This window comes from Hypomesus transpacificus, chromosome 18 (assembly GCF_021917145.1).
Source record: "Hypomesus transpacificus isolate Combined female chromosome 18, fHypTra1, whole genome shotgun sequence".
NCBI classification, from domain to species: domain Eukaryota; kingdom Metazoa; phylum Chordata; class Actinopteri; order Osmeriformes; family Osmeridae; genus Hypomesus; species Hypomesus transpacificus.
Window position 1 is genome coordinate 6375392 of NC_061077.1, and position 21974 is coordinate 6397365.

At 45.3% G+C, this 21974-nt stretch overlaps 1 protein-coding gene across 4 annotated transcripts in view; it reads right to left on the reverse strand.

The window, feature by feature from the left end:
- Positions 1-21974, reverse strand: part of scube3 (signal peptide, CUB domain, EGF-like 3) — a 60560-nt gene that overhangs the window by 27391 nt on the left and 11195 nt on the right. For all 4 annotated transcript variants that reach the window (XM_047039710.1, XM_047039708.1, XM_047039709.1 and 1 more), the window contains exons 2-4: positions 20029-20151; positions 17312-17437; positions 8773-8907 (exon numbers count right to left, since the gene is read on the reverse strand). In XM_047039710.1, coding sequence (XP_046895666.1) covers positions 8773-8907; positions 17312-17437; positions 20029-20151 — 384 coding nt within the window. The remainder of the gene's footprint in view (positions 1-8772; positions 8908-17311; positions 17438-20028; positions 20152-21974) is intronic.

The following is a 21974-nucleotide window of genomic DNA, read 5'->3' on the forward strand; positions in this document are numbered from 1 at the left end:
CAAACTCTCCCCAGAAGCACGTCCTACACAGCTAAAACCTTAGAGGAAGTAACACCTCCAAAGGAAAGGCCAGTTGAACACGCTCAGGAAGCATTTTAAACTTTGTACCACATTCTACGGGCCCAGTGGAAGAGGCCTCCATCACGTGACCTTCTCAGACATGAACCAAGTCCCTCGCACCACACCCTGGTCATGTTAAAACACTCCCTACTCTCACTGTTTTCAATGCAGAAAAACAAAAAGTGCTGGGATTCATTACTTAAGGATGCCTTTAGCGGAGGACGCCTCCATAGTTCTGTGCTGTACCAGAGGTGACACTGCCACAATGCATTATTCATACAGTGTGTGATGTGTAAATGTGAAAGAGAAAAGCACAGGTCTTCTGTGGCATGAGCCTGGGACCCAGGTTACACTGATGTCATTGGTTATTATGGGAGACAGTGTCACCTCCCCTGCTACAATGTGACACACAATACTACAGAGGCTGGGATGTGACTCATTCCATGTCATGATTTGTCATCACTACAGATGCAGTGACAAGTCCCCTCCTCCCTCATTAAAAAACCAAAGAGCTCTCCTCCCAATGAAGGAAGAAAGATGTCTCCAATGAAGGCTCATTAAATCTGTTGACATGCAGAGGACTTCATTATCTTGCCAAGTAAAGTTTCGAAGCTTGTTGGAAGTCATTCACATTTGTAACACATCAGTATGCACATGATCAGCTACAGTTATAAAACTGATAAACTCATGATGTCTTAGTATACAGAATTGCAAGTCCAGAGTTAAAGGCAGAGTGTGATGTCAATCTTGCAGAATTGCCTACGCTCAACAACTCTTCAAAGGGAAGCATGAAGTATCATGAGAGGGGAAAGACTATCATTAAGTAAAAAGGTGCAGACAAATGTGAGCACAACGATAATGCAAAGTTGAATCCTTAAGGACTTATTTATACAGTTTAACGCCTGCCTCCAGATTCTGCTCTAATGATACCCTCTTGTTTTCCACGTGTTCTGCCAAAAACCCGACTGGCCCTTTTATTTATTTTCACTGAGGACTGATGTCAGAGACATATTTCCAGTCCCTCTCTATTTCGTCAAGCTGATGGTGCAAAAAGGATAAGTAATTTAGATATCTGACTTTAAAGCTTTTCATCACCTTAAGTCTATTAGGAGGTGCTGGGAGGTCAGATATCCAGCGCCTGATCCTTTCTGATCCCTCAGCTTGGGTATTGCAAACACTCCCTGTCTGGCCAATCACACTTCTCCTGGTGGGTCAACACTATCCAACCACCTCATAGAGATCACAGGAGTTTGACCATGAAATGCATCAATGACTCACCTAAATGCAACAGCACAATGGGCCACACTCAAGCAGGAGTTGGGGAATTCCAATGGGAGTCCAATAGTTCTCTGTGTGCATTTAACGCAAAGGCGAGATAGACACCACACAGAGGGGTAGAATTTCTAACTTGGCAACCTTAACAAAACCCTCAAAATCACTTACTAAGGTCACTATGCATCCCAAGAAATCCCTACCCTCCCTCTGCAACTATATTAGACCCCTCTCCGCTAATACCGCAGACCCATCCATCAATAATGAGTCAGGCCGGGGCCAGAACCTGGGACCTCACCTCTCTGTGGACCCATAAAAGCCAAAGTGCTGACACAATGGTCCTTTTCTCTATGGCCGAGCTGTAGCCCACGCTTTGCGGTTCACTTCAACTGGCTGCCAAATACCTCCAGTTTTTATCATTACTACAGCTATCATATTTTCTATGGAGTCTCCATCTACAAATGAAATAGAAATAAATAATAGGAAACAGAGAGAAAGGTGTCCCTTTATGCTCCGATGGGAAAGTGAGCCGCTGACTGCAGATTGAAAACACCCCAGTCCCCTAAAACAAGCTGCCGACCTATAAAATGTCTAAATGTAGAAACCATCTAAAAGAACATAAGCAACTTTATACAGAGAGAACTGGACAAGCGATATGGGCACAAGCCATGTGGCCGGGGTGGAACCTTCCAAATAGCAGTCCAGGATCCCACTGGACATTGGTTCTCACACGATCGAACACGGACATGCCACATCGAAAACCACCGCACTTGTGGAAAAAAAGAACACCCAGCAATTAAGTGAGTGCAGCAGAGAGAGAGACTCTCTCCGGCAGCCTTGCCACAGCAGTAACCAAACAAGACAGGTCATGACCCGCCCAGCATACAGACAGATAGACGCTCACAGGGAACGTGTAGTGGCAGCACTGGCTCAGAGTAGGCCTGAGTTTAAATATACTCTGTAGAACAACAGTCCTCACTGCCACAGACACAACAGTCTACTCGTTCAGGGCCAAGCTAGGTGCACCATTCAGACAAAACACACAAATACTGGAAATAACTTTTGAAAGAGTAATTCAGTATGAGTTGGCTTCCTCTGCAGGGACAGTACAGAATAAGACAAGGAGATGCAACTCAAAATTCAATTGATAAATCCTAATCATGCCAGATGTCAGGTATTCAATGCTTTACATAGTTGGATAATGTAGTGTCTGTCTAACAATACTTCATTAACACTCCAGAATAATTAAAGGATGAAGGGAAAATGTTAACACAGTCTGCATACAGCAGGTGATAAACCAGGAGACCAAGAGAAAGTCTGAAAGGTGGGAGCTAGGGAGTGGGACCTCTTTAACATCCAGCCTCTCAGGGAGAAGCAGACGCCAGGCCTCCCAGGACAAAGGGCCAGGCAGAGCACTCCTCGCCTCCTCACCGCACCTCAGCCCTAAACAGCAGACGACCAGTCAGCGCCAGCCAGCCAGCCGTGGTCCGCTCAGTTAAACTTTAGGGGCCATGTAGTGGAGATGCCCCTACAATGGAGCGTGGAGTGGTGTATGGACATGCTGGGCCTTTACAGCCTGATTGGAGTTTTTGGGACAGTGAAATGAGGAGTCCTGGAACAGCAGACGCCCATTTTCTGCGAGGGGCGCCGGGATAGAGAGGGAAGCCCCTGGGCTCAGCGATGCCTGTCGTCTTTCTCGGTATACGGCAGCGTTGGTTGGTTGCTAAGAGAGCGTGGCCTAAACATGGAGCCACCAGGCCATTAAAGCAGCATTCCTTCCTCTTAGATAATGGGCCCTTAAAAGTTTTAACTGGAGGATAAAAATGTCAGCGCATGGAAACAGGAGAAAGGGAGGCAGGCCGGGCTGAGTCTAGCCTGGGACGGGACAGCGATGGGCCAGCAAAGCGACAGGGCAGCCAGAGGGTCACAGTGTCAACATCAGCGGGTCCCATATGCAGGCTGCACTCGGATGGAGACAGCCAGAGAGCCAGACACAGCCAAGTGCTACTGTTTGGGCTGCTGTGCCAGCGCTGATTTCTCTCTGCTCCCAAAGGCCTTGTTGAGACTGCAGTCACTCCCATCAAGCGTTAGGGAGGGCATAAACCCCAGTTGCAGGGAATGCAGCATTAGACAGTGGGAATGACACTCTAATAGGAGGTTCCCATATAATATATCTGCACCTCTGTGATTATGGTGACAAGCACCTGAGGTACTGTACCAACAAACCCACATTATTCATTTCCTTGAATATGCCATGTTCCAAAACAATCCAAGCATAGTTTCCAAATGAGTCTAACTACTGTATGTTAAAGTGGTTCGAATACTTTTGGTGTAAGACACTAGAATAGACTTGTGCTTCTGACTTGGCAGTGTGATATATAAATACCTGTGATACATAAATATGTTGGTTCTGTTGTTTTGAAGATCTGTACATTATGTTTTTCATGTGCCATTTAACATTTTGTTTGCTGTGTCTCTGCGTGCTCTGAATGTGAGTATCTGCATAGAGTATGTGTCTGAGTGTGTCCCTTCGTGTGAATATGTGCATGAATCAATGCTACTTTTGTGCGTTTGTGTGCGTGTGTGCATGTGTGTGTGTGCACTCATGTTTGTGCAGCACCTGCTGGGGAAGTGCCACTCCTCCCTCACTCCCCCCTCACTCCTCCAAGGTCACCTCTGCTCTCCCAGAGGAGAGAGTCATCTCCTCCCCTCCAGCCAGGCAGAGCAAGACACGCCACCACACCGCCTGACCAGGCTTCTCAGACCGCCAGCACAAACAAAGGATACTTACTTCTTTAATAAAAAGAGAGATGTCATATCAGAGGCACATTCTTTCTGAAATCAGAAAGGAAGCAGCTAGACGCAGAGGTCTGTCTGAGCCTCAAAGGGCTACAGTCTGGCCCTCTGGGTAAAGCAATGACAGAGATGTGTTAGTGGAAAAACCCCACTGGCACTCAGGCAGCACAGCTTAGAGATGGCCTTCAACAAACCCCCATGGCCAGAGGAGATTCCGTCTGAGAGAGAGAGAGAGATAGAGAGAGAGAGTATAGAGTATAGAGGACAGCAGCAGGCCCAAGCCACTGATGTATATGTTTGTTCAAGCGTGGGGAGCCATGGGGCCTATGAAATCCTGGAGTAGACAAAAGGAGGTCGCAAAAGAGAATCAAAGAAGAGAGAGAAAGATAGAGTATAAGAAAGAGAGACAGAGAAAAAGAGGGAAATCGAGAGAGATCGATCGAGAGAGAGAGAGAGAGAGAGAGAGAGAGAGAGAGAGAGAGAGAGAGAGAGAGAGACAGAGCATGTGAAACAGAAAGAGAGACAGAGACACAGATAGAGACAGAGAGAAAGGTGTGGAGAAGTGTAGGGGTGGAGAGAATGAAGATGTGAACGCCAGAGAAAAAAAGAGTGACAGACAGAGAGTTAGGGAAAGGTGTGAAAGAGAGTGCTGGAGGTAAAAGAAACGATAAAAGGAAGAAGATGAAAGAGGAAACGGGGAGACAGAAGAGAATAGAGAGAAGAGATGGAAAATGGAGAGGGAAGAAATGGATGAGAAAACGAACAAGGAAGAAGGGGCCGAGTGTCCCAAAGGTCTGCAGGAGCAGTGGTCTTTGATGCTGGACTAATGGTAAGCCTAACCCTTAATAGGTAGCCATGGGAGTGCTGCTGTGGCCTGGATGCTCCCCTCTCTCCACTTCCTCGGTATAGGAAAAGAGCTAGTTACACGGTCAGACTGCAGAGCAATGGAGCAGTCGGTCCTCTACTTGTAAAAACACATCTGCAGCCAGTTCTACAGACATGCAGAGAGACAGACAGAAAAGCAGTCAGGAAATTAGGCAGACAGGCAGACAGACAGGCAGGGAGGGAAGGCATGTAGACAGGCATTGTAGGTACAATACCATTAAATAAACTAACACAACAACTAACTGTACACTCTAAGTTGTGTACTGTCCAGGTACCAGCTACATTTATTTTGAATGGATAATAAATAGTCAGTTTAACAAGTCTAACATAGACTTCGGAGCATTTTTATCTTTCCTGGGCAAAAGAACATTTTTAAAATTCCAGATTCAGCCCCACTGATTTTCCACCTCTGTTTTCTCATACTGAGGGAATGTAGTAGCAAAGAGGAAAAACAAACAGAGAATATGATGCCACCATGTGTAATGGATTTGATCACATTTATTGGAAAATTCCTTGTACGGCAGCAATTGTAGAGTCTGCACCAACAATTTATCTTCAAGTGAACATGGCGTGCTCTGCATCCAAATGTCAGCATAGAATGGGTCTCAAAAATGGCCTAAAGCGAAATTAAATTAAATGCTCCTCCGTGTGTGAGTGTGTGTCTGACAGAGACACTGCCAATGAGTCTTGCTGCGCAAGGGGCAACAACCCCCCTGGGAAGCTAATGAAAGTTCCAAACACAGGAAGAGGATTTCAGTGACAAAGTAAACATTTCCTGGAAAGGCGAGGATACTCATTTTCTAAAGCAAGGGGAGACACTATCAGTGGAATTCATAATCCAACTCTGTGGTCAGGTGGCTAATACAGACGGTTGTTGATGAAATAAGTCAGTAATTGAAAAACTGAAAAAATTGTCATGTATTTGGATTATGCGTCAGAATAAATGTAGCTATGGCAACAGAGCTTAGAACGCCAATTGAACATTGAACATTTTAAGACACCAAAATAGCAACTGATTAGGAGAATGTACAGTGGTCCTGATCACACGCGTTACCACACTCCAACACAGCACCTCTTCTCAGGAGATATCAGTAACACTGGATTCATTAGGTTCAGTACATTCTATATCCACATTTACATTTACATTTATGCATTTAGCAGACGCTTTTATTCAAAGCGACTTCCAAGAGAGAGCTTTACAAAGAGCATAGGTCACTGATCATAACGAGGTAGTCCCAAACATTGCAAGCAGCCAAAACATGAAGCATACATTGTGAAAAAACTAAACAAGTGCCAAAAGGGAAGACCCATAAGAGCATCCACCCATATCCTTGTCCATGGACATGAGAATCTGGTCCAATCACTACATAGATCAGCAGCCACTATCACTGCTGAAGGCCAACAGTTTCCTACTATGGCTAAACCACTACAGTATGTTTCATGTGCAGTGGAGTATTTGCCCCTCCAAAAAGTAGAAAGCTTGAAACTGAATACCAGAAGTTACATAATAACCCATCAGCATACAATTTTGGTACTGCTATATTACTTATTGTAGAATGCACAGAATGGTGGGTGGATGGGACATTCCTTCAATGTAACGGTTTCGGTCTCACGCACACATGTGGGTGTTATCCCCCAAACAGAGAAAGGAGACAATAAATCACAAGCAAAGAAGTGGAACCCTCCTTGACCTGAATGGCATTCTGATCAACCACTAAGCACCTTGGCTAGCCTTTCAAAGAAGTGGATGTCTGGAATGGGAGAAATGTTTGGGGAGAATAAATGAACTGTTACATTCTGCCCGTGCAGCCAGTTGATGGGAGCCTTGGTTCGAGGAGAGTTATTCCTGTTGGGGGGTGCGGAGGGGGGGGCCTAATAAGAGACAGGCCAGCAGCAGCCTTGTCATTAGCCATAGGGGGCTGGCAGACCCCTGCTGCCTAATTGGCACAGCCTTTCCACTAACAAGGGCTCCTAGCCAGCGGGGGTACAGCCTGGTAGCGCCCAACGCTGCACTGACCACCTCTCCAATGTCTCCATAACCACCCCACTGCCCCGCCAGGGAACACCTTCTCCATTGATGAAAGAAATGGGGAGCTGATGTCTTTTTAATGAGGCCGATAAACCTCATGAGCTAACTGCACCCCAGGCCTTGCTGCTTTAACAGCAGGACTGGCAGCTCAGGGTAAATGGACTGAGGGTCGCCTGTAAGCACACTTGGCAGGCCCACTCCAGCATATTTAGTGGTACAGACATTCAACTCCATATTTTCTCTCAGTGACTTTGCCACTTACACATCGTTTTCCAATAAAGCACGGTACGGTAATGCTTGGGATGAGCGGTGGGTTATTGTCCAATAACTGGGGTGCGCCACTTCCTCCTCCGTTTCCATTTCCCCTCAGCACACACTGTTGTAATAACATAAATAATAACAAGCAGATGACCGTTGTTCCGACTGTTGTTTTGGAGAATAATGAAACAATGACAGGGCAGTGATATGAATAGTCAGTCAAGGGAGTTTGTAGATTTATAGCAGCTTTAATCTCGCCCTCCAAATGGATCTCATCTGGAAGCAATGGAGCCAATATTAACATGAAAAATGGAAGATTAATAAGGGGCATTTATCAAGGGAGAGAGAGAGCAGAGAAAAAAAGAATGATCATGAGGGACAGAGAGAGAGCGAGAGAGAGAGAGAGCAGGGGATGGAGCAGGACAGAGAGAGAGAGAGAGAGAGAGAGAGAGAGAGAGAGAGAGAGAGAGAGAGAGAGAGAGAGAGAGAGAGAGAAGGCCCAGTCCTCAGGATGTGCCTCTGACAGCGTTGAGAGGGGCAAGCCTTTGAAACACACGATCCAGCCATTTGCTACACTCAAATAACACTGTGCTTATGAAACGTAAACATTGACAGTTCACTAGGCCAGATTGATTTCATAAAGCAAGGTTACATGGTCCCTGGCCCGCCATCCCATCCCAGGGCTGCGTGGAGACCTGCCTGGAGACCTGCCTGGAGACCTACAGCCTGGGTCTCTGCCCCTGGCTGGAGCTTCCTGCTCCTCCAGCTGTCCTCCAGAGAGCTCTATAGCTACTAGTGTGTTCTGGACCTGCAGAATGCAGTTCCTTTACCTCTGTCTGATGAGGACTGACAGCAGGTTGGCTTCGCACTTCCTTCTCTCATTTCTCCATCCCACAGGAATGCTCTCAAAAAACAAGAGGTGCTTCCACCCCCGGCTACACCTTTAATCGTTTTATCTTCTCCCTCTCACCACTGACGCTTGGAAACACTGCCAGACTCCAGATTGGTTTAATTTGAAAGGATAAAGAACCTCCCTTTCTCCTTGTCTTTGTCTGTCTCTCTCTCACCCACACCCACACAAACACACCTTTATCCTTGATGGTTCTTCACCTTTGTTGCAGACCTGTTAGGGCTGATCCTGCTCTCTCAAACAGCAGGTTTGATATCCTGCTACTCTTCTCATCAGTCACCAGGCATAGGCCCATCGTTACACTACTGTGTATCACGATCAATTACAACCTATGCTCTAAAGGCTACTGATTGGCCTACTGTAGAATGAGGTGTCCACTGATACTCAACATGAATGGGACAATAATGAGGTTGTGACCTGACCAGTTTACAATCCAGCCTTGGGTCAGAGGCCATGCCTAATGAGCTGCATGGATCCTCCCATTTCCCGTAAATCTTTTGTGTGTGTGGGGAGGTGTGTGTGAGTGTGTGTGACCAAGTGTGTGTGAGGAAGGGAAACTGACGTTTAGGTCTCTGGATACAGGTGTGCTGGTTGTCACTCAGAAAGAATCCTTCTCTGCAGCGACATTCATAGCTGCCCATCATGTTGAGACAGATCTGCTGGCATCCACCATTCCCCTCCGAACACTCATCCACATCTGCAACACAGAGAGAACAGACTGAATACAAATATACAGATCTTACAGTAGCATATTAGTTGTTTATGTCATGGTCATACTTGTTGATGTTTTGAAAAAATACATTATTGGTTAAATAAATACCATAACAAAATGCAATTAAGAAGGATATTCCTGTGCAGAGGAAATACATCCAGCTGTATTTCAGTACATAACATGTCGTAAAATAAAGATGTGAGTGATAGAAGGAGAAGGAGGGAAAGCCAAGAGAAGTTAGAAGGTTTTTCTGAAGGTGTCTGCAAAGGTGGTGTGTCGATTAATAGTTATACTTCCCCCTCCCCTCCACAAAAGCCCATTGCCTTGCCCCCCTCATGGTCTGACAGGTTCCAGCAGTGCAGAACTAAGTCGTGAAAGTGCCCACGCAGCACAATCCTCTGGTAGAGAGGTAACCTGATCCACCTGGGACTGACGACCTGCTGATGATGAGCGTCTGTCAGCCCCTGACTGCAGGAATGCAGGGAGACGGAGGGAGGTGGGGAGAAGAGGAGGGACGTGAGAGACCGAGAAAGATGGGGTGAAAAGGGGGAATACGGGAAATAGAGATGTGGAGAGGGACGTGAGGGAGCAGTGTGCCGGCAGCCTTGTGATTCCACCTGCAGTGTAAACAGCCTAAGAGTGGCTCTTGGGAATGCAGGCGCTGCCACAGGGCACAGCCCAATGAGAGCTCTCGCATGGGGGCGGATAACAAGGTGCTGACCCAGCTTATATAAAACGTAAGAAATTATGAGATGTTATGTGCAGTGCTTTACATCCACGCAACACAACATTTGAGTATCCTGTACACCCAATAAAATACTGTATGGCCCTGCCCGTTTTATGGCACTTGCTCACTTAAGGGTGCTGAAAGAGAAATATTTTGTGAATCCATTGAATTATTCGACATCAAGTGCAATAACAATAGAGTTCTTACATAGTAGCCGCCCTTGCACTGTTATACAACATGTACAGTGTGCTGTTGGATGTCTGGTGTGTGTGTTACACAGTCAGGCACAGCCTCGCTCATGTGCGTGACAGAGCTGTGACTCTGGAGGTGAATCTCTGTGTTTTCCTCCCCCAGAGACCTGGCTTTGTCCCTCAGTACCATACCATGGTGGAACCTTATCCCTCCCCCTGCTCCACGCATCAATAATCTGCTGTATACACAAGGCTTTTTTTAATAAAGCGTCATGTGAAACTAATTTTCTGTCTATTTGTCCAGTCTGAGAAGGCTTCTGGATTAGGTTTCCTTTCCAGGGGATTCTCAGCCAGGCAGAGTTAGAAATTAAACTTTACTCTCGATCATGCCCTCTTTTTTACACACACACACACGCACACACACACACACACACACAAAGAAACACACAGGAGGTGGTGTGATGTGGTACGGAACCTGACTAGACAGAAATCTCTGGGGTTGCTAAGTAGGTTAGTGGCGTGTGACCCCTGCTGACCCTTCATGGCTTGCCAAGTCTGCTCTGCTGTTCTCACACTCCATCATCAGCCCTGCCTTCCTCGTCCTTCTCTCAAAACAATGTGTCATGTCCCTCAGACCCGCAGGGAGACCCTGAGGACTGCAGCCAGGTGATGTGGCTGCGTCCTCGAGAGAGAAGCTAAGTAAAGTCAGCATAGAAAGTGGCTGTAGAGGACAAAGTGGAAGGTCAGAAATGCAGCCATTTCAGAGTATCATTCCATTCCGTTGCATTCAATCCAGTGCCAAAGTACAGTACATTGGATTTGACTTAAAAACCTCTTTCTCTCCTGTGAGAGAGTTGGCAGTGGGACTGAAAAGAGCTAAGGTGCAGAATCCCACAGCTGCACCTTTACAGATAAACTGCTGACATCAAATGCCAAGCCTAGCTAATGCGCACACACATACAGTAACCCACACATACACACATGCAATACATAGACACATGAAAAATAAATGCACCTATCCATTCATATATTCTCATCACACATGCAAAGATCATCACTCAGTCAGCCTCAGCAAGCCCAGAGGATTTCTCTTTCCAAAGCTTCAGCGCATCAATGAAGGTTTCACTTCCTGATTCCTTCATTCCTCCAAATGAGGCGTCGCCTGTCAGTAGATCTCTCTCGTTCAAATGGCTCCCATAATTGCCTGTGTTGTGTGCTGGGCAAGGCTGGTGTCCAAAGCAAATATTTCCAAACGGAAAGGGGTTCTGGCACGGCCAGCAGAAGTGCTCATGTTATTTAGACTTAAAACGTTTTTAAAAAATTCTCGAGAGGATGGAAAAAACCTGTCTTAATCAAGTTAAAAGGGCTGCCTCAGTTCTGAAAAATGAGACATCCCTTCGTTCTATCCTCGCTTCGTTCGAGGAGGAGAGCGAGAGAAGGAAGGTTCAAAAGGAGCGAGATTAAGAGATTGGTTGTGTTTGCAGAGCCCATGTCCGCTGGTTTCTCAGATAGCCTTGACTGTATATATAACATTTGGCCTTGTGCTCAGCTTTGAAACCATGTAAACATGGCGGTTGAGTTACAGAAACTCCTCGACCCTTATTTTGAAGAAGAGCTCCAGTCGTTTCTTTAAAGGGTTCAGTGACTCTCAGGGCATTTATTGCTGACCTGGAATCCGGAAGGGAAAAGTGAATATCGCTGTGTGTCCCCAGTTCTGTTTGTGTCTGTCCAGTAGACAGATGTGTCTCTGTGGTCTAGACAAGCCAGAGAGACACAGCCTGGAAAGAGCACGGCCATCAGCCTGTTTGTGCTTTTCATTTACAGGGGTTTATAGAAACACATTCTTTAATAAGGCAGCAAATAGCAGCCAGAGAGCCTGCTGGAAAGGAGCGGGAGGCTGGGGATGTGGGTGGCTGGAGAGGAGCGGTAGGTGAGCAGACATTAGCAGGATAAACATCCCCTTGGCTTCACTGAGCATCAGTAGGTGGGAAGGGGGCACAAAGCGGGGCCAAATTAAAACAAGATCTCTTCTTTTTTTAAGCAGGATTAGGGGGATTTCCTCTTTCCTCTCCACCGCTCCTGAGTTCAGTGACACAGCGCAGTGTATCCACCCTCTTGACTGAGCGCTGACCACGGCGCCAGGTTAGAACAGAGCATGAGTGGTCGACACACTCACACACACAAGTGTACACACACACACATATGCCAACGCATAAACAAACACTTAGGGCTAATCAATGAAGCAAAATCTGCCTGTATTGCTGAGACTAATACGAATCCACTGGTTGACCACAAAATTATCGGATTCACATCTGCTACACAAACAAACAAATCTTCTGGTAAGCATTTTCATGTCAATTCTGTGGTGAGGCTCATTCTAATACTAACATATAAACAGAACTAATACATTCTTGATTGAACTCAGGCTCTCAATGAGGTGCTTGTCTCCATGGTAACCCCTTTTCGGTAAATAAGCAGGAACTGACTTCCAGCTTCCCACTGGAATACATTCTAAATGAAAATCTAAGACCTCACACCAAATAGTATTTCTCTCTTGCTCCAAAACAAGTCTGGAAGTATTTTAAAAACAAACGTGGGGATGAGTGATTGGATGGCCTTGCGTGTGCCAGGGAGGAGAGAGACCCTGGGCGTCCAGGCCGTTTGTCAGCCAGATCCCAGGACACTGCACTCTTCCATCTCTAAACCTAATCTCAGGCTTGAGTTTCCCCGCCAGTCCTGCCAGTCTGTTCAGATGGAATTGTTCATTTCACGGTGAATGGGGCTGAACAATCCTGAAGGAGAAAGTGTTGATGTAGTCTTCAGGAGCCAGCTAATGCACCCATCTCCAATCTGCTATGCCACTCAACACTCCAACCTCCCCTCTGCCCTGAACTGAGGCAACTTAAGCCTCCTGCCCAAACCTGATCTGAGCATGTCACAGCGAGCTGATTGCACTCTGGGGAGTGTGGGGGATCAGAATCTGGAGTGGAAATGGTTACCGCTAAGCTACCAACAGCGAGACCGTGCTGTGGGACACCCCTGGATATAATAACCTTCACTCTGGGACAAGGCAATGCAAAACATCTCCCCCTTGTGTCTCCCCCCCATCACCTCATCCCTTCCTAACAGCCAGGAGATGACTAAGGCCTAGGGGGGACAGATGTGAGAGCGCAAATATCATGGTTTGAAAGGGGAATCAAATGAGACCTGACTAGACTCTCACTAGTAAGTGAGTGGTGGGATTATCATCACTACTTTAGAGTGAAGCAAATGCATTTAAAAGTGTGCTTCTAAGTGCGCTTCAAAAAGGCCATGAAGCCAATCAACACAAAGCTTTCTGAAGATTGCACTTTCCATCAGGACCCTGGTCAATAATGCATCAGGCTGTAGCCTCTGCGTTTGATTAGCCAGCCTTAGAACAAGATCCCCGGGGATTGAAGGAGCCGCTACACAGGCTCAACCAAGCGATCACTCAGAGAAGGCACAAAGGATTAGGGGGAGAGTAAACCTTATCAAAAGGAGCTATTGCCATGGGTTTGACAAAGTAGTGAATCTGAAAGTTCTAAATATCATCGATCAAAGATGGTACTATAAAAACACAACCTGATTATGTTGTGGCCTTACAGAGAAAGTTAGCTCAACAAAGTACAGAATGTGCAGAGCATGTGCATGTGTCTGAAAAGACGTGTGTGCAGTCATGGTGCTTTGTAGAGGATCATACAAGGTCTTTGGGGAAGGTTAAAGTAATAAGGAATACATTTCCCTGAGGATTGGTCATGGAATTCAGTTCCACAGAATCAATACAAACCAAATCATTGTCTGTCAATAGAAAGCAAAAAGATCCATCGCTTGTTCAGCTGTATGTGTAAACACACATGCACACAAACCCACACACACTCACACACACCTCCACTCTGAGCTTTACACAACTTATTATCATTTTTAAAAATCCAGTTTAAGACTGGAGGAGGACCAGAGGGTAAGAGCAAAGACAGCTTTTGGCAATGTTGTTACCAGGGAAAAAACGTACATCTGCATTTTAATAGCCTATGACTGTCCACTCTGCCGGTTTTGACCAGCCCATAGTAGACATATCTGTAACTCAAGCCTCTATAATGTTTTTCTTCCGAGGCCAAAGGTTACAGAATATGTAATTAGTGGTTTTGTGGCTGTAAATCCATCGTAGCGTGTTGGTACAGATGTTAATGATATCTGGCACTAAAACAGTCAAGTTGGTCCACTAGATCGTACTGATCATGAGAAAGAGTTTGGGTTTCTCAAGGACCAGGAAAGTCAGTCAAATGTAGAGATGTAGGGACACTGGCACCTTGCATCTGGTTCCCACTGTTAAGACAATTTGGAAGTTGTTAAAAAAGCCAATTTCTAAATAAATATGATGATTTAGTACCCAGTCTCATTCAATCCATCTTCAGAACAGACATGTTAGTCATGAAAATGTAATGGAGTTGTTTATGCTTGGCTTCCTAGCAGCGTGCTTTGTCCTTGGGATCTGGAGAGCAGAATGGCTCCCACAGAGCTCCAGGAGGTAAATTATATAAGGGTAGAGAGTCTCACTCCACACAGACAGGCCTACATTGCTGCTGTTACACGACATGACATTGTTTCCACAAAGCTGGCTTCCTGATGTCTGTGTGAGCAGTCAGGTGGACCAGAGAAATCTGAGCGCCCAACCGAGGCCACGGCTTGCTTCACGCCCTGCCGACTCCCACCACTTCCATCGTTCGACATCGTCAAACTGATCTCAACATGCCCAATTACCTGGTATCATGTGGCGCGGGCAGAGGGCTGCAGGAGAATGCCCAGTTAGTAGTGCCTGCTCCCTGGTTTCTTATCTGGCTGTTAGACAGAGCTCCCCCCACTGGAGAGGGCAGGACAGGTTTGTGTTTGGTGCTGGAGTCTAACCGTGAGTGTCCACTACAGCGGAGAGGAGCGGCGCGGAGCGGCGCGGAGCGGAGCGTCGGCTTCCAATCCATTTTAAATGAAACCAGGCGTTGACACTCGCGTACGCTCCCACAATGCCCTACACCAGCGTCAACGCCCGGTTTCATTGAAAATGGATTGGAAGCCGACGCTCAGCTCCGCTGTAGTGGACACGCACGGTAAGACGCAGTCAGTCCAATCTTAAATTGAGGTTTCATTTAAATTCAATAAACAAAACATTGGTAACCTTCTGTAAAAAAGAATCAGTCATGGGTAGGGAGAAAGGGCTCAGACCCAGTGTGAACCTAAGGAGGATCAGGTGGGCGTACAGTCCTCTGAAAGCGGTGACGCATCTGTTAAGCCCGGGTGTCTGCAGCCCAGAAAAATAACAGGGCTCCGATTGGTCTGACCTCCCCCCGTCCCCAGCTGCCCAGTCACTCGGGTTACGAGCCAGCAGGACTGAACTCCTCTCCGATGGCAGCAGTGTTCCAGCATGAAGTTGGAGAAAAATATGAAACTCCAGCAGAGCCTTTTCCTCTCCTTCCTTTGTGGTGAGGATTATTCACTTAGCGTTTTAGAGCAGGGATGTATAATACATCAAATTCTTCGAATCCAACCCAACCACCAGGCTAGGCTAGAATAATTTACAACAGATAATAACAGAAAATGGCCTGCTGTTGAAGTAAATAGAACACTTCGGAATGATATCCCATTATGTAAGATTGTGTCAAATGAAAGATTCACCCCAGTAACAAAGAAAAAATCAGCCTGTCATTGTCAGACATATTATTATACTAAAACAACATGTCAAGTACTTCGATAAAGTGAGGGTGAGTGTTTTATATCTTAAATCCCCTGAAAGAAATTGAGAGCTGTGAGTAGGAGGAATGTTTCTTAAGCAGAGAGAAATAGAGGAGGAATGACTGGATAGTCTTCTCCGGCCTCTGGCACACAGATAATCCGTGCAGAAGAACAATGGCAGACGACAGTGGAACAAAACAAACATACACATGAAAACACACACATAGGGAGACCGTTTTTGTCTGTATGTATGTGTACAAATTACAAGATAGAGAGAAATATATCAAAGAGACTGATGGATGCCAGGCTGTTTGAAGCAGTAGCAGCCACACCAGATACTCCAATTACACACCTGCATGCAAGGCAGCAAGTCATCCATGGTACAGGAAATTATCCACACACATCCAAATGGGCCTTGCTAAATGGCTTGGAAAATAACTCTACTCCAGACTGTGCATGTGTGTACTGATGTGTACTGTATGCATGTGTATATATGTGTGTGTGTGTGTGTGTGTGTGTGTGTGTGTGTGTGTGTGTGTGTATGTGTGCATATATGTGTCTTGAAATATAATTTGTGAGAGAGATAGAAAAAAAGTGTGTGAAAGTGGCATCCTTTTTTTTTGAGTTTACAAGCTAGTCAACAAAGGTTTTCGATTGATTATATACGACCAGTCTTTTTATATAAGCCTGTAAACCTCGACTAGTTGAACCAAATCTTACTCAATGCACTCCTTTATAACAACCTCATAGCAACAAACAACATCAAAGGTTTGGATGTCAATTTAACTGCTTCAAGCTGGTGTAGAAACCTTCATGGAGGTGAGCTCTGAGGGCATCCCGTTTGACTTTGGAGCAAAAAAACTGTAATGTAAGATAGGTAAAACAGGATAGAAAGAGAGAGAGAGAGAGAGAGAGGGGTGGGGGGGGAGAGAGAGAGAGAGAGAGAGAGGGGTGGGGAGAGAGAGAGAGAGGGGTGGGGGGAGAGAGAGAGAGAGAGAGGGGGGTGGGGGGAGAGAGAGCGAGAGAGAGAGAGAGAGAGAGAGAGAGAGAGAGAGAGAGAGAGAGAGAGAGAGAGAGAGAGAGAGAGAGGGAGGGAGGGAGGTCCTTCTCTATGTACCTATGTTTATCAGCTTCTATAAGTCTAAGACATTCCCTTCATTTTGTAACCTTTTAAGTTAAATGTGTGCTTCAAGGGGCTAATATGAATTGCACACTGGTGTAATATTAAACCATGGGAAAGTACGGTCTACTGACGACTCACTCTGAGCCCTGAGCTCAGGGTCAAGCCCTTCATAAATTCACCCCTTTTTGCCAGACTTGTTTAAGAAGCTTTTTTTCTTTTTCTTTTCTTTTTTTGTGGCTTTCATTGTGAGAGTTGTGAGAGTCTACCTGTTATATGGAAGAAGGAAATAGCTGTCAAATAGAGTAGTCAAAAAATCACACATTAGTCTTGCAAAAAGACATCATCCCATACTGTTTTACATGCTTTGTTACCAGCCATCCTGGCTAGAGAAGTACTGTAAGTTATGCAACAACATGGATCATGTCAAGTTCAATATATTGGCCAGAACATATGCAAGTCTATTGGAACAAGACTGCTCCTACAGAGCCTCACTTCTCTGAGACGCTCTCTCCTTCTGTTTTCATCTTCATCTTCACTGTAGAGGCTTAGAAACTGAGAAGCACAGACTCAAGCACGAATACGTCCATGCACACAAACAGAACTCACCTAGGCAGTTGTGTCCGTCGTGTGCTAGACGGAAGCCATCGTAGCACGTACATCTATAGTTCCCCGGGATGTTGATGCAGTCATGGACGCAGCCACCGGTGTACTCAGTGGCACACTCGTCTAGGTCTGCACAGAGAAACAGGAAGAGGAGAAAGGGAACAAGGGGTCATCATGACATGGTACCCACAGTGAATCAGTCCAATCAGGGCTTAATATGTACCTCAGTACATAGACAATCAGGAGGTCTTCATTGAAGTAATGGGATTGTTATTACGACTGGTGAGACGATAACAAGTGAGAGAGACAGAAAAAAAGCAAGAGTGAGATTGCTGAGGGTATCAGTAACCCTGAGGAGAAGCAGACCTACAGCTGAAACAACAGCTCGCTGCAGATGAGAGGAAAGGAGAGGAGGGGAGAGAAGAAGTAAAGAAATGAAGAAGAGAAAAGAAAAGAAGAGAGAAAGGGAGAGATGCAGCCTACTTCGCATCATCCTCTTTTGGCTCGTTCGGGGCAGAGGATGGGCCCACTCTGTAGAGTTGCCTGAGCTCAGGGCTTAAATGGAGCTGACAGCAGAGGGCTGGGACAGAAGCACTGCACTCTCCCTACCACCGCCACACCTTCTCTGGGCTTCTGCTACAGGACTTGGCTCCCCCAGGAGCCAAGAGCTTATGCACAGAATGCTCACTCTCATCTACCACAGCCACAGAGAGACAGACAAGACATACACTCTTGGCACACTCCTCTACCATGAACTTGTTCCACAGTGCTGTGCTGGTCCCATATCACAGAGGTGATGTACCAATGCCACTCTCATTGCCCTCTCACTCTCACTCTCAGATCTCCAAAAACAAGGTCCCCTTGTCATTTCTACTCCCGTCCCGATTGTGTAGGAAGTAATGAAAGAAAGCCAATAGGCTGTACTCACATAGTTCCTTCTCTCTGTTCCTAATGAACACTGTACAGTGCATCATCATGCTGTATTGGTGGCTGCTTTACCCTTCATTGACAATACAGAACTATGAAGCTAAACAAACACGCATCAAGTCCCTCCAGATAGGTTGATGCCAGCCTGAACTCCCAACCACTCACTAAAAAAGCAGGGACAAAAAGAAAATCAACCACTGGGACCATGTCTGCCTTTAAATAAATGTGATGTAAATTATTGAACATAAATGCATAACTGTTTAGAGTTACACAATGCTGTGGAGCAGCAGAACAAGGGCCATATATTTGCATTACTCCCCTCATATTTCCACGTCCACGCCTCTTCATCCTCCATCAGAAGGGAGAAGCGGCAGATGTTAGGACAGCAGTAATTCTACCTCAGTATACACACACACGACTAGGCCCTCCGGCCCGTGTTTTGGCAGAGGTTTGGTAGTTCGTATCAGCAAGACCAGACGTAGATTGGTAATTCAGAATGTGCTGAATTACCTTTATTCATTGGCAAATCAATGGAAAATCTAGCTGCATATACTCAGTTGCCCCAGGTGCTGTCTGAATTGCCTTTGATGAGTCCTTAACAGTATACAATATGGGAGAGCCTAGACAAACTGCTATGTGAGCTAACACAGTTCTCTATCTCTCTGGCCCTCCCAGTCTCTCTCTCTCTCTTTAGTTTCAAGCATTGCACCAGCAATTAACATAATTATTTTCATATTAACTCTGTAAAGTAAAAGTAAAGAGTAAAGAAATCTTTTTTTAATTATTTGTAAATATGGCTTTGCAGTGATGCTAATAAAGTGAAGGGGCCTGATGATCAGAGAGTTGTATACCCCCTCAAAGGCCTACTCAACTAGAGGAACAAAGTGTGTGTCTGACTGGCTGCTCAGCCCTGGGCTGTGGAAACATCCTTGAGTGTTTGACAGGCCACCTCACAACTGTTTTATCCACTATCTTCATTTTACTCGCTAACATGTTTAGGGAATTTACCGCTTCATTTCATCTTGGACAAAAAAGCAGTCTGCACCTGGCTTTTTTCCTGTCACCCCCACCCTCCCTTGCCAATTCGGAAGAGTCTTAAAAGAGTCTGAAACTAATGAGTCATGATGAGTAACATAATGAGTTAAGCAAGACAAGATCTTTTTCCAGCTTGCCAAGGACCCTGCTGCTTGCATTTTAATGAAATAAGCATGTCACTGTAACAACTTAAAGGTACAATAGGTGGGATTGACCTCAGTAAAAAAAAAGGTTTGTCCTCTATAAACTTGTTCTGTAAGTTAATGAGACCCTCTGAGAGTTGTTTAGCAACACAGACAGCTCAGTGCCAGTGAAACATGTGGAGTGTGCCACTACTTTCCAGTCAATTATGTTCCAGCAATCCTTGTACCAGCCAATCGCCTTCGGCAAGGCGGGCCTTCCTCCTGACTTATTTTGTGAAACCACTGTCAATCAAATTAGAGCTGGAGAAAAGTGCAGGTGTTCAGACAAGAATTGGGGGCATTATTTCACATAATTTGAATTAGGTTTCTGATGTAACCTATTTCAGCTTTAAGTTCGAAGTTCCATTAGTCTGTCACAGTCGGGACACACACTGAAACACATCGTACTATGCCAACTATACAAAATGTTATCAATTTAATTGTGCAAAAAGAAACACCATATTCCTCTGCCCATTTGAATCTCTTCCTTCATGTATCACGTCAGGAGAAAGCAGAGAGCTGTGGCACGCTTCAGTAAATAAATATGTGAGCGCATGTGTGTCCTTGACATCTTACCTTCACAATGCTTTCCGTCTCCCTTGTAGCCCGACTTGCAGATACATTTGTATGACTTGAGTGTATTCTGGCAGATGGCATCAATGCTGCAGTTGTCGAGAGCCTCAGCACACTCATCCACATCTATAGAAGAGAGAGACAAAGGTGAAAACAAGGGGACAAAGTTGAAACTGGGATACAAGCAATAACAAGCCTTGTCTGATGACCCTCTTCCCTGCACTACCTTTGAAGACCTATACATCAAAACCAAGGAGCTGAATGTTTACAAATTGCTTTTGTAACAGAGGGTTGACATCACCCCGACCTTAGAAGATGTTCTCCTCAAACAGCTCCCGAGCTATATGAAGTACATATCAGACCCAACCATCCGGAGAACACAACCAGACACAATGATGCTAGGATAAACTGCTACACAGCCATGTTTTTGACAGTTTCATAGTTCTCAGAAAACCATTGCACAAATAAACATGTAAATCATGCATTAATTGAGGAACCGTTGCTTCATAATGACAAACAACCATCTGTGTAATCACTAACAAACAACCGTTCTATCATTGATTGACCTGTGGTGACCTCTAACTGACTGGTGCGGGTGCTGAGAATCTGCGCCGCTCATAGGTCACTGAAACTCAACAGGAATAATTATTTTAATATGGATGATCAAAATCTCAGCTGGCGGAATTGAAGTAGCTCTGATCTACGAACAAGTAGATGAAGTGGTACAATTTAGGCAACGTTGTTCTCACAAAAGAGAGTCCGGAAATGGTTTTGATTAAAAAGGAAACTAGACAACGGTGGTGAGGTTTGTCCTTCCTCCCCAGGCTGTGCCTCATGGAGACCCTAATCCCACCTGATCCCAGTTAACTAGCCCAGGTGTTTGGGATTACCCCCAGCACACTAGGGAAGGGGGACTTAACAAGGTTTACATAGCCTCCACTATCGACCCTTATCACAATCCCTCTGCAGGGGCTGGCTGATCCCAGGGGGGAAGACGACCTGCAAGAGCCCCTCAGCTACTCATTCATTCAGTCTGGAAGACATGGCTTCCCTGGCCACAGAGGACAATGAAACTGCAAAGCACTTTGGAAACTTTGTAAAGCTTAAGCTTTTTACTATACTTTTTCAAAGAGAACGATACCAACACATGCTTTATCCTTGACCTGGATATAAATATGTACAGTATCTGTTTAGGGTTGTCACTGTATCAGTGTAGTGTTCTATTAATATTGGAACAGCAAAAACTAAAGAAGACCTGGCCTTATTAGGATCCTTTTCTCAGTCCTCATGCAAGCATTTAGAGGCAAGATGATTGTAATGGTCCCAAAGCTGCATATTGATTGATATTGTGTTCTAACAATGAGAATACTCTGGGGTAAGAGTGCAGGCGTGGTCTTTCCCCACATTGATTGTCCTCCGCAAGAAGAAAGTGGAACAACTAGCATGTGCAAGTGTTTCTCCAAGCCAAAAGCGATATTCAACATAATAAAAGATCAATCTTGTTGTCAGTTTTAAGGTTCTAAGTCTCTGTGGTAATTAATATTCATTAAAACAAAACCTACATATTTTTTATTTTCCATGTGAACTCACTGTTCCCATCTGGGCCATCATCCCGTCCAGATCATTAGCTGGGGCAGCTTCACTGTGTTTTACTGGCACAGTTTTCACCAAAACCATCAAATTCATTTACAACGTAATTTTACATAAAAGACACACAAATAAAATAATATGTTTAAGCTTTTGTGTACAGTACACCATACTGTTTCATCACAGTTATAATCCTTCAGACAAGCTCAAAGGACATTGGCATTCCTACCTGCTGGCATACAATTGTAATATTTTAGACATGAATATTGCAGATGACAGAGAGTCAGATGAGATATATTTGGATTGGTTAGTTTCTGATAGCGTGCCCTTAGTTACTGCCCTTATTATCCCTTTCCTTCAAA